The sequence below is a fragment of the Orycteropus afer genome, unplaced genomic scaffold (assembly GCF_000298275.1).
Source record: "Orycteropus afer afer isolate SDZICR_OR568_19922 unplaced genomic scaffold, OryAfe1.0 scaffold00134, whole genome shotgun sequence".
NCBI lineage: Eukaryota > Metazoa > Chordata > Mammalia > Tubulidentata > Orycteropodidae > Orycteropus > Orycteropus afer.
In genome coordinates, this window is record NW_006921721.1 from 3,716,344 (window position 1) to 3,729,926 (window position 13,583).

Consider the following 13,583-nt stretch of genomic DNA (forward strand, 5'->3'; position numbering starts at 1 on the left):
TGTCAGCTCTTACCAGTGATAACATGTAAGAGATGCTGATGTGGGGTAGGGCAGCTATGGTGTTATGGTTTATGTCTGTGAAACAGGTGACCATCAATTATTGGGCCATTCCTGTTCTCTGGTGGGGAAAAGCTATTTAAATGAAACTCTTAAGTTGCCATTTAAGATATTGCAATAGCCAAGCAATAACCATCTAACTTACCCTTATCAAGTGGTCCCATTTCTCATCCTGAGCCTACGTGCCTAGACTAGCAGACTCATTTAATGCATCTTAGTTGATAAGAAGTTTTTAATGGACCTCTGCCCATTTCAGTATTTATTTAAAATGTTCTGATACCATCCTAGACAGTAATGAAGTCAGAAACAGTAAAATTTTGTCCCTACCATCACAGAACTAATCTTTATCCATGAAGTCCTCTTCATTTTTGCACGATTATTTCACTTTGTTCAATGAGCTTGTGATAGGTTAATTATTCGATTACAAAGGGATTAATTTCTTTTTGCAAAAACTCTGTAGAAAAAGACCAACTGCTGAAATAAATCAGATTCTTCACTTAGGACAAGAGATGCCAAGTGAATGCTTCCACTGATTTTTCCTTTCCTATGGCCATTGTCGGGTCCCTCTTACTGGTGCTGGAAAATAACTGTGAAAATAGTTGACTTGTAACTTTCTGCATATAACTTATTTACAAATGGATGAAATGCAGCATATTCTAGACTAGGTTTGTTCTGCTGCCACGTTCATGGACCACTTCCTTGTATATGCATGAAAAATGCAAAGCAACCTTATTAGTTTAAGATGAAACAAAGCTCCCTCAAAACACAGAATGTACATCAAAATAATTTTAATACTCATGCCAGATACTCTTCCAGTGGCATACCAGAGTTGACCAGAATACACTTTTCAAAGAGAGTGGCATCTTTGGGTGGTGCAAATGGCCCATGGTTCAGTTGCTAACTTAAAGGCTGGAGGTGAGTCCATCCAGTAGCCCCTTCAAAGGCAGGCCTGATGATCTACTTCCAGTCAATTAGCCATGGCAAAGGCAGTGGAGCACAGTTCTGCTCTCGACACACAATGGGATGAACTCGACAGAAACTGAGTGTGTGCGTATGGAGGGGTGGGGTGGAAATTGGTGCTGAGCTTTGCATCAGAAAACCTGCATTTTCCCAACTCTGTCCAGGTAAGTGTGTGATCTCAGATGTCTTAACAGTTCCCTTTAAAATGAAAGGGTTAGACTACATGATTTCTGAAGTGGCTTCTAGTGGTAAAGATTCTTTTTTACTATTATGTATGTCATCAAGTATCATTTTTTTTCTGTGGAGAGTTAAAGAATTGTTAATAAATCACAAAAAAATCTGTCAATTCCCGTTATATTCCTTTTTGCTAAGCTTATCTTTGTAACACACAGCAATTATATTCTAACCTCTCATTTTCTTTGCAGATTCTAGCCCACGGGGCAACTTAATTGCATGACTGATAGACCTAAGTACACAGAATGCAGTCATGCAGCATTGAAACACATTTTTAATACAATGAATCGTGCTTCAAGTTCATAATACAAACTTGACTTTGTTACTTAAAAGTGGCTCTTTAAACACAGCCCAAGGAAGGGTTCAAGGGAAATCATCTCAGATGCTAGTTAAAAATGCAGGCTCCTGAGCTCCAGAATCTGCATTTTAACAAGTACCCTGGAGATTCTTAAGACCACTCAAGTTCTAGAAATATTGGCTGAAGGAAATATTTTCAATACTGATTAGAAATCACTTTTGAAAATTAACTATTGAAGAAATGGGGCACTGATCTGAATACTAATTCTGGGGGATTGTTTATTGGATAAATTTGCCCTATCTGAGGTTTTGAATGTGGCCTAAAATCTGAACTTTACAAATTCTCTATCCTAGCTAAACAGCAGCCCTGGATACTTAAAAAATTTAAAGTTCCTTCTTTAAAAATGTACTCAAATCCTTAAACTAAATGCATCAAAAAAATGCTAACAAGCAAATCACATTTTTCTCATTTCCTAGGTTTAGACCAAAATGGCTTTTACATTTCTGAAGCAGTCCAGAGAGCCAAGATTGAGGTTTTAGAAGGCACCAAGACATCTGCAGCCACAAGTATACTCCTAAGATGTAATACTCCATTACAGTGCTAAATGGACCCATTTGAATTTGCACATTTCTAAATCTTTCAACTGAAAACCCCAAGTCCTGATGTGGCACAGCACTTCTAAAAAGAAAGTCTTATCAATGTTTACAGAAAGCAAGAAAGTTTTGAAAAACAGGAGATACCCATTTTGAAATGGAGTTCTACCATTATCCCATTAATCAGGAATCTCAAGTTATTCTGAAAATTACTTTCAGCAAGGAATTTCTTCTATGGTATGTTTTGAAAATAGGAGACAGGGTTGGCTAAATGGCATCTTTTTTCTAATTTTCCAATTAACATGCCCATCTTAACATTAAACAATAAAAGGTCACTAGGATGTTTGTATGTTTTCAAAAATCCAGGGCTATAATTGATGTCTTATCCAATTTAAATAAATAGCATTTTTCTTCAAATGTACAGAAAATGCAGGATTCCTGTTCTTTTTCTTGCAGCTTTGTTACCGAAATGTCCTCCACTTCATTTTTTCTCCCTGCAAGAACTCAACACAAGTATCACAACATTATTTTTGCAGGATTAAGATAAATCAAGTTTTTAGCCTCTTTCTAGCAACAAGGGCTCATCTGCTCGCTACAGCCTAAAAAACAAGGGTTCTAGCTGTAGAGTCTACGATGCTTCAGAAACTTCCCAGCTGCTGTGTTTAGTATCCTGGGAAAGGGGAGTATTTCATACCTATGAAGAAAATCATTATCTTCAGTGTGTTTTGCCTGCTTTCTTTCAACTCATTTGCAGTTGATGTAGATTTAAAATTTTTCAGTCGGTTTCTACTTCCGGGGACTTAGAAAAATGATGAAAGTAAAATAAATGACAAACTTCACATATTTTTTTTCATCTGGAATCTAACTTACTCATCATTTTAGGAAAGGTAGTTTCTTCAGGCCACTCAACTATATCAGAGCTGTCCTTCACTGACTGACAAAGCTATTCTAGTATTCTAGTGAATGCACCTGATTTCAAGTTTTTCTCTTGAAAAGTTGAGTTGACCCAGTTATCTTTCTCAAGCTTGCTGAAATTACACAAAAATAAAATGTTTCCCCTAGTACCTTCTACTCCCACTTTACAACCTCAAGGAGCCCTTGGTGGTACAGTGGTTAAAGCATTGGCTGCTAACCAAAAGGTCTGTGGTTTAAATCCACCAGCCACTCTGTGGGAGAAAGATAACACAGTCTGCTTCCATAAAGATGGACAGCCTTGGAAACCCTATGGGGCAGTTCTACTCTGTCCTATACGGTCAATATGAGTCAGAATTTACTTGACAGTAGTGGGTTGGTTGGTTGGGATACAACCTCAGCCCTGGTGGCATAGTAGTTAAGCTCTCGGCTGCTAACTGAAAGGCTGGCAGTTCAAACCCATCTCACTCCACGAGAAAAAGATGTGGCAGGCTGCTTCCATAAAGATTACAGCCTATGTAAACTCTATGATGGGGTGTGGTTCAATTCTGTCCCACAATGTCGTTATAAGTCAGAATTGACTTGATGGCAGTAAGTTTGATTTTTTTTTTTTTTTTTTTTATAAAACCTCAGCTTAATTAAAAAATGGTATGGTACAGACAATGCAGTAGGACATCAGAATGACAAGTTCAAGTCCTTTTAAGGTTCAAAAGCGCTGAACAAAGTGTTCAAATGATTTCTCTTTCAAGCTTAGTCTGTTTAATGTTCCCCTTCTCCTTCTGGCACTTATCAGTCTAGGAAGACAAAGAGATTCTCACTAAAGAGTTTTTGGCAGTCTAAATAACATATTAAAAAGAAAAATAGGATGGAGTAAGACTAATAAAATCAAGCAAAAGTGGATCTACTTTAACTAAGCATTAGGTATTACTTTTATTAATGGAGAGAAAAAATGTCAGAAGTTAGAATAATGGAAATTATGCAAAGGTTTACACAAATTATTAAGGAAATAATGTCAACATCATTTTATCTGGGAATCATTTGCATACTGCTGTAGAACTTGTGCTAGAAATCAAAGAAACACTTTTGTGACAAAAAGGATGAGGCTAATCACTCATCAGCAAACAGATGGGGAGGGGGAGTTCATCAATAGAATGTGTCCTCCTAGTATTTCACCACAATCTACCATTCCAACCCCATATGGATTAAGTGAAAATGTCATTTTGTTTATCCCTCGGAATGGTAAGCAGAGAGCCTTCCATTAGAAAGGATGTTGAAAAACAGAAGAAAAAACAACAGGTTCCATTCCCTCAAGAAACAAAGACAAGGCTGTGAATAGAAAGGCCATTGCCAAAAGCTGATAAACCTAAAAAGGTTGATCACTGTTTAAAAGGGAAGATTCCTTTCTTGGAATTGCATAAAAATGATGTCAAATCCTTGTGCTAGGAAAAGACAGACCACTATTTTCCATGGTATGAGTTTTCAGAACTGCCTTAAAAATCAGAATGAAAATATGACTAATCCAAAACCAGATTCATATTCCAAGTCTAAATACATACTGAAGCCACTGTGAATTTATTTACTTTTCTTCTGGGGAGGCATTTGCTCATATTACACAAGACAAAATGACTACTCTTCTGGTGACAGGTATATTGAAGAGATCAAAACGAGTCTCAGTCTTTCATACCCCAAACTGACCGATCTTATTGATAAGGGCAACTAATGACTCAAGCAATTTACAGATGAGACACATAAGGGAACATTAAAAAATAAATAAATAAAAAATGATCTCACCTTTGAGATTAAACTTTCAGAGAATATTATTTATCCAGCCTACATTATTATTATTCAATAGTATAAAAGGGCCAAAAAGACATGATAGCACCCAAAACGTACTTTCCTTCCCCTTTGCTTACAAGTTAAATTCTATAATAAGCTCCTGATATGGTCATAGTCTTTTAAAATACAAAATGCCTGAGAGAAATGGGGCATTAAGTTTTAGTTTACATGGATTTTGATGTGAGGGTGTAGAGTATGCATGGTGATAGAGAAAGGATGGGGGGGAAGGGGGGGAGAAAAGACTGAATTGTTACTTCCAACTCCATCTAGGGTTCATCTCCCCACCCCAAAATATATTAAAAGTCAAAGGTTTAAAGGATTATTACCTCATGAACAACCCATCAAATGGAAACAAAAAATTCCTGGCTAGGAAAGCTAACAAATAATGGGCGAGATTGAGTTTCTTTCCTAGATATTGTTAAGTATGAGTTTATATCTGAATGATTTCTAATCCCTTTTGTTAATCTCAGAATCTAAACATATATAATTTAAGAGCAGATAATGTATTCTGGATTGTTTAGAAATTGCTGAATTTAGCAATGTGACTGCAGGCAATTACTTTAACAACTTCACCTTTTAAATGATATCCTGCTTTACTTAAAAAGTGTTTTGTAGATTAAAAAAAGGTTTAAAGAATTGCATATGAAAATATTATATGTCACATTAAATGCTTCTTTATCTTGACAGGGTTTGCTTACAGTATTGGGAAAATTCCAATTCCCTTGGATTAAATTAACAGATCTCAAGTACACCCTTTCCTTTCAACTATACTTTTCTTCACCCAAAGTTACAATTTCATTTTGCTATACCCTTGAAATTAAAAAAAAATGTTCTGCTAAAGTGTAAAAAGGGTATTTGATTTTCAAATACAATGAATGCAAAAATATTTCAATTTATTATAAATTTCACCCTCTTTTAATCCAAATGTATTTTAACATTTTCTATTGGTTACCTCCAAAAAACACTAAGGCACAGCAGTGATCTATGAATGACAAGTGAGTCAGGTCATAGAATTGCTTCATTCATAAGGAAACTCAAGGCCATGTTGGATCGACAATGGAGAATGAATAATATGGGGTTTTCTTTATTCTGTGTCACTTGGGGGGAGGGGGAGATATAAAGTGATCATAAGCAAGGCCATCTTAACTGTGTTTCCTTTCCTTTAGCTTCTAAATAAAATTGAGAGTTTAAGCTCAAGAATAGTAGAGCAGAATGAAGAGACCCCTCCACTTTGTGATGGGCCTTTGTGTAAGCATGGCATCAAGTTGCTAAAGGCTAGACATTTTAGAGTATGTAGTGTACCCCACACTTACCACTCCCTCTAACAGCTTCTGTAAAGTGCCATCCACATACTTAGTGAGAAGAGAAAAATGGTTGAAGGAAGTAAAGAAACCAGTAATGTCCAAAGCCTGCTTTTGAAACAGCTTTGTAAGTATCTGCTTGTATGTCACAGATACAGTCGTTTCCATTATCTAAACAAAAAGGGGAGTATGTTGCTGTGGACAGCAAAAACTAAGAACATAGAGTAAAAAGACAACGCAGATTACCTAACATGTGATTACAGTTACTTTTCACAAATAGGAGCCTCTATGGTATATTTCTCCAGTGCTAAAAAGCAAGGCCTTTAAGATTCCATTAATTTTTTTTCAAATGATTACTTTAAATGTGATTATTTCCTAAACCACACAAGAGTAAAATAGAGCATTTATTGATGGAATAACAAAAGTGCTTTTCTTAAATATTCTTCAAAATACATTTGTACAACTTACAATAATATATCCAAAATAACTGTATATACAAAACATTACCTAGTTTTAATGTATGTGCTTTTTTCCCCAAAAATTACAAAGTAACTCCTTTTTTTTTTTCTTTTTTCCTTTTTGGCAAAGTTCAACCTTAACAGAGGTGACAATTTTAAAGGTTGGTTTAAGAAAATAGAACCTGAGGGAAATTGACACGCAAGAGTCAATGACAAGCAAGAGATCTGGAGGAATATTTTTAGTTTGTTAAATAAAAAATTTTTTTAGAGTGATACTTTTTCACATTACAAAAATAAACCAAAGTGAAGAAAAGGTCACTGTAAAATGATGAGAAAAGTATCTGTAGACTTCCTTTTTGTGTTTCAAATAACCAACAATGCATGTCAAAAATGAATGCAAGATCACAACAGTCCTGTATTTACTTTATGTTTGGAGAAGAGAGTGAACTAAGTGGCCACATTCTATTTTCTTTTAATTGCTATTAATATGGTTGATCTGATTGGCTCTTCGATGAATTTCATCCAAAAAGTTCTCCAGTTGTTCTATTAGCATTCGTTTTTTAAACCTGTATGAAAAAATAAGTAACACCACTCTCAATGTCTTTTTAATCAATAGTTATAAACCAATATAAAGTTTAAAGATGAAAAACTGCTCTGGGAAGATTTTTCAAATTACGAATGAAAAACCTACTGAGAATTTAGCAAAACCAGTATAGTATTATAGTTTGTTCCTAAAATAAATGTGGACGTAGGTACTACGGAAAAGAACTTATTCCTTTCACAACCAAAAATAAAGAGAAAAAGAAGGGAAAAAACTTAACACAGAGAAGGGTTGAGAATTAGTTTACCATGGTTTGGGCTTGCAAAGCAATCACTCCAATAGTTTTTTTTCCCCATACAGTTTTTGAAAGCTGAACGTTGAAAGTAATATGGTCAAAGTATGAATATAATCCCCCACAAAATGGGAAAAATGAGAGTTGGGCAATAGCATTTAAAAACCATGCTGTTCTATTCCAACTAGAAAGCTAGCTTATCAAAGATAGACAGCTAATCTAGCATATAGCAAATAGTGTTCAAATGGCAATTAAAAAATTTTTTAGTAATAAATATAGGAAGCCTAATTTCAAATTAAAATTGCATTTACCTACATAAATATTAACACTGCTGATGTTTACATGAATAGTTATGACCTAATCTTGATCCTTACAAGTGGTCTGTGCTGTAGCCACTCTCAAGAAAAAAGTAACTACTCTATCTAAAAATGCTCTGCCTTTAATGTGAAGCATAGAAGAGACTAGTAGATTAATTGGGGGGGGATGGGTAAGGGGAAGGACTGCTTATATTAAGAGGGTCAGAAGAGACAAATTCTTTAAGTCTTGGAAGAAAAATAAATAATGCTTTTTGTACTTTTTAAATTCATACAAACTACACTTTTCGATTGATTGTACTTTTTCTAGTTACCTTTTATAACCATAATCCACATTTTCAGTTCAAAATTACATAATCCTAGGCTACTGAAAGCAGTAGTAAGGTCAATTTGTACAACTCTAGTACCTTTAATTAAGGGACTCTGATGGTATAGTGGTTAAAGTATTTGGCTGCTAACCAAAATTGGTGGTTCAAACCCACTGGCTACTCCATAGAAGAAAGATGAGGCAGTATGTTTCTGTAAAGATTTATAGCCTTGGAAGCCTAATGGGGTTCACTGAGTCAGAACTGACTTGTCGGCAGTAAGTTTGGTTTGGTTTTGAGTCCCTTTAATTATAGGTTTTCCCATGTAAAAATGAACTGCATTCAGGTACTGCCTTTTGAGATTATTTGTAGTCAATGATAAACATTAACTGTGGTTCAAAAATTATGAGAGAAATGAAAGGCCGTGAAAAAAAGAAAGACCTCAAAGTCACTAATAGGATAAATGAGAAATACGCAAACATCTAGTAAGTTGCAAATACTTGTCTATAATTTCTGGAGAATATGTGTGTGGTTAATTTTCAAGTGAAGTTATTTTGTAAACTAAAAATGAGAAGTACTACTTAAATAGATGTGAGTGTGTCAAATGAAAGCACAGACAATACAAGTGCAAAATATAACACTGATTATATAAACTGGAGTCATTTCATAATGTGCAATAGTTTATTTACCTTGATGCTTCTTTGATGACATTTTGTAAAAATATTAGTCTTGTTTGTAAACTGCCTTGCACGTGCTTCAGTAAAGTGAATATTCTTTCATATTCTTAAAAGAAACACAAAAAGAAAAATTAGTGGCTTTCATTTGCACTCTTATTCAATATATTTCTATTGCAGCTTACTTTATTTAAGATCTACTAAGACAAAAACAAAAATATTCTACATAAAAATTTCACCGTTTCATTTAAGATTTTATAGTGCACTTTAATGTGTATGTGTGAAAAAAATAAACATCAACACAGTTTACTTATCAAACATTCTTTTCCCATTAAAGTATCAATCATAAAGCTTATTTAGAAGGATGAGTAAATAGCTTTTTGGTTGTTGTTGTTGTTGTTGTTATATGCCATCGAGTCGGCCCCGACTCATAGTGACCCCTCCTTGGGTTTCCGAGGCAGTATCACTACGGAAGTAGGATTGCCACTAAAAAAGAGGCAAGTGGCCTTTACAAAAATCTATCCTTATAATGTAAATTCTAAATTACAGTTAACATGAGGGTAAATGGGGGAATGCGGGGAGGTGAGTAATCAGGTTAAGAGTGCTATTTCAGTTTCAAATTTTCACATAAAATTCTGCTAAGGACTAGAAGCTCCTAAAAAGCAAGTCTCACCCACATTTGGCCCACTCATGGGACACTGACCATCATAGAAGGTGATGTCAATTGTCAGTATCTTCTGAATGGTAATACTGAATTTTTTTTTCTACAAAATTCTTCTGCATTTATATAATAGACAGTTTTCATAACTTTAGTTTTTTACCCTAAACATATCCCTAGTCACTATCATAGCTTAAATCTTAAACACAGCTGGTTAGGCATTATGGCAAGGATTTTAGACATGAAATCATCTTATCTTCAACACATCTCTTTTGAGTTAGCTGCTACGTTAAAAAATTCTAATTGCTGGTGAAAATACTCAAAACCATGAGTTCTTGTCATGGTAGGAACTATGTGTAATTTATCTATGTATTCTTTGTTGCTCTTGGTCCCTCCTGCCTAACCATACCTAGCATAGTACCTTAGATACAGAAGATAAATGTTTATAGTCAATGTTTGCCATTTGAGTAAAAAGCCAAATGATTCATAGGCTCAGTTGTTGCTTAAGACTGATCTACATTCAGATCTATGCTTTAGCTAATGTGACTGTTCTGTTTTATAGAAATCAAATCTAAGGTTTATCTCTTAGTTACACATACTTCTTCCTGGTTTTCGGATCTCTTTCATTATTTGTGCTTTGAGTTCAGTGTTGACCTCTTCATGGCTTCTGCAATGCATCAATTTCTTTCCTTTGTTGAGTGAAGATGCTGGTATATTCTCTTCAACACATTGTTCTTTATCTCTTGGCTCCTCATGATTTTCTAAAAACCCACCAACAGTTAGGTCATTAGTTCCTAAATGGTCATGACCCAGAGCCTCTGTATGATTAGTTGGTCGTTCCAGTAAACTGGCTGAAGAGGATGTTGAAAACTCAGTATCTACAGCATTTGGTGTAATGTCTGACGGAAGTTGGTCTGCCACATGATTTTCAACCACGTCATCTATTGCCGAATCATTAGCGGTTTCTGACACTAAAAAAAAAAGATAAGGGAAAAAAAAATGTAAGAGGCAATTTCAAAGCACATAGTTAAAAAAGCCACAAAGGAACATCATATATAGCAAATCACAATCAATTTCCTTGAGTAACACAAATTAAAAAATAATATAGTATGCTTCTTAAGTTTTGCCAAAGAAGATATGGTATATTTCAATCTGAAACTTTCACAATATTTATAAAATTTGTACAATTTCTGCCCTTAGAAACAAAATTAAAAAATAAAGCCAATTTCAACCTGCTTTCAGTTCTCTGATTTATTTTATGGCAATTTTATTGAACAACTAGGCTTTTTAATGCTTTAAAACTAGTTGGCATCAAATCAATCCAACTCATGGTGATGCCATGTGCATCAAGAATACACTACTCTCTAAAATTTACAGAAAATTTCAATATCTCAACATCACAAAGACAAACAATTCACTTTGAAAATGGGCAAAGGATATGAACAGTGACACTTGGCAAGGAAGACATTCAGGCAGCCAACAAACACATGAAGAAACATTTGCAATCATTAGCCATTAAACCAAAGTCACTGACATTGAGTCGATTGCAACTCACAGCAACCCCTCCTTGGGCTTCTGAGGTGGTATCTCTATGGAAGTAGATTGCCCAACCTTCTTTCTGAGAAGTGGCGCAAATCAAAACAACAATGAGATATCATCTCACACCAGCAATAACAGCAAAGTTCAAAAGGACAGAAAACAACAAATACCAGCTACAATGTGCAGAGACTGGAACTCTCCTACACTACTGGTGAGACTGTAAAAAGATACAACCACTGTGGAAAATAGTATGATGATTCCTTAAAAAGTTGGAAATAGAAATACTATTTGATCCAGCAATCCCACTACTAGGAATGTATCCTAAAGTGATGAGATCTGGCACACAAATAGATACATGCACACCCATGCTCACTGCAGCACTATCATAATAACTAAGAGATAGAAACAACCTAAGTGTCCATCAACAGATGTTTGGATAACCAAACTATGGTATATACACACAATGAAATACTGTTGTATACTGTTGTTGTTCAATGAAAGGTTTAAACGGGAGGAAATTTTCTTTGTTGATTACCAGGCATGGGAGGGGAAGGGAAGGGAAGGAAAACAGATGGGTAAGAGTGTCAGCAAGATGGCGGACTAGGCAGAAAGACTGCACAGACCCTCTTCAACAAAGAAAACGGAAACAAATTAACACAGACACAGAAGATAATCCTGGACCCCTGAGCCTTGAAGGGAAGGATACAGAAGTGGACTAAGCCCCAACTAGCAGAAGAATTTGTGTGAAAATACCAAAAAAGGAGACATATGGAGCTGTGGTCTGGCAGTGATCCTGAAGGCACAGACAGCTTGGAGATTCCCGAGTGCTGGTGGGACTTAAGAATTAACCAAAAAATCAGCCCTGCTAGCCAGGGACTGCACAGAGGACTACTCCAGTGGCTGGGGAATAAATGGAGAAGGTGAAGAGAAAGGAAGGCTGAGCTGTGGACTTTTGCCAGTCTGGAGGACACTGCCATTTTGAAGGTCTAAAAGCAGCTTGACTATATTAGATATTTAAAGAGACAGCGCTCTTGCAGATTCCTGGGGCTTAAGAACACCTTCTGCTTTCCAGCAAACCTAAGGACCCTCTGGACCTGAAAGACTGAAAAGTAACGACATTTGTCTTGTTACTCTTATAACCCACACCGGCTTGGTGAATGGAGGTGTGGCCATCCCCCACTCCCACCTACCTTCTGGGCCCACAGGAACTCCAACACAGTCTGTGTGCTCAGACGGAGCCTGGTGGCCTGCCCTGTCCTCCACTGATTTTTTTTTCCCCCTTTCCTTTTTTTATTTTGTTTTTTTCTTTTTCATTTCCTTTTTCTGGTGATTAGTTTGCTTGTATTTGTCTGTTTTAAAACAACTATTATTATTAATATTTTTGTCCTTTTTACTATTATTCTTAATCTTCCCCTCCCAGATTCTAGTTTTCAGCATTTTTTCTTCTCCCTGTTCCTGGTTGAAACTTTTTTTTTTAAGTTTTTTTCCACCCCTTTTTGCTCGTGGTTAACCTCGTTCCTTATTTCTCTTTTTTCATTTTTCCCATTTTTTTTCCTTCATTATTCACCTTCTCTATTTTTTTTCTCTTAATGCCCTATCCCCAGATATTGCAGGTTTTCTTGTTTTTTCTTCTTTTTCCCTTTGTTTTTTTGGTTACTGTTCCATGTGGTTACATGGCGTGTTTTTTGCCCATGTGCTTTTAGTTTTTTGAAGGTTATTCAATTGTAATTTGTATCTAATTGAGTAGAAGACAACAACAGTCCCCATAAGACACAACTATACCCACACGTACTGCAACTTCACTTACTGAGTGAGAGCCACTACCTCCTTCTCCACCAATGGGCCAACGATAAAAAACCACCAAGAAGAGCCAGAATCACCCTTGACTGCTCTTCACAAACACTTAACAGAGATCTAAATTCAACAACGTCACAATGCCTCGGAGACAACAGACAATCACAGCCCACACAAAGAAGCAGGATAAAGTGGTAGAAACAAGGGAGCAGGATACAGACCCAGAACACATCCCTGAGGAAGAAGCAGCATTGGAACTCTCTGATAAAAAATTCAAAAGAATGACATTTAGGTATCTTCAAAGGATTGAGAGACAGACCAAAGAAGACACAGAAAAAACCATACAAGAATTTTGGAAGAAAATTCAAGAACAAAATGAAAAATTAAATGAAAAATTAGAAATTATTCTAAATCTACAGCTAGAAATACAGAAGATCAATACTAAATTGTCAGAAAAACATAATACATTAGAAGGGCAAAGGAGCAGAATTGATGCAACGGAAGACAGAATTAATGATACTGAAGACAAATACCTGAATACTTCTTTGGAAAGGGAACAATCAGAAAAAAAATCAAAACAAAATGAAGAAAGCCTAAGGTTCATGTGGGATACGATCAAAAGGAATAAACTACGTGTCACTGGAATTCCAGAGCAGGAAGAGAAAAATAAATAGACTGAGAAAATTGCCCAAAATCCGTTGGAGGAGAACTTCCCTGATACGATGAAAGATGAGAATATATCCATCCAAGAAGTCCAATGAACCTCAAACAGGACAGACCCCAAAAGAAAATCACCAAGACACATCATCATCAAACT

General features: G+C 35.7%; 2 protein-coding genes across 2 annotated transcripts in view; one reads left to right on the forward strand and one right to left on the reverse strand.

The window, feature by feature from the left end:
- The window catches only part of SERPINE3 (serpin family E member 3), a 106,490-nt gene extending 104,337 nt beyond the window's left edge, over nt 1-2,153 (forward strand). The window contains 1 exon segment of the mRNA XM_007945247.1: nt 2,032-2,153. Within this exon segment, the coding sequence (XP_007943438.1) occupies nt 2,032-2,153 (122 nt within the window).
- A 4,968-nt stretch (nt 2,154-7,121) lies between these two features.
- Nucleotides 7,122-13,583, reverse strand: part of INTS6 (integrator complex subunit 6) — a 124,102-nt gene continuing 117,640 nt past the window's right edge. Inside the window, exons 16-18 of the mRNA XM_007945226.2 lie at nt 10,033-10,404; nt 8,791-8,884; nt 7,122-7,215 (exon numbers count right to left, since the gene is read on the reverse strand). Coding sequence (XP_007943417.1) covers nt 7,122-7,215; nt 8,791-8,884; nt 10,033-10,404 — 560 coding nt within the window. The remainder of the gene's footprint in view (nt 7,216-8,790; nt 8,885-10,032; nt 10,405-13,583) is intronic.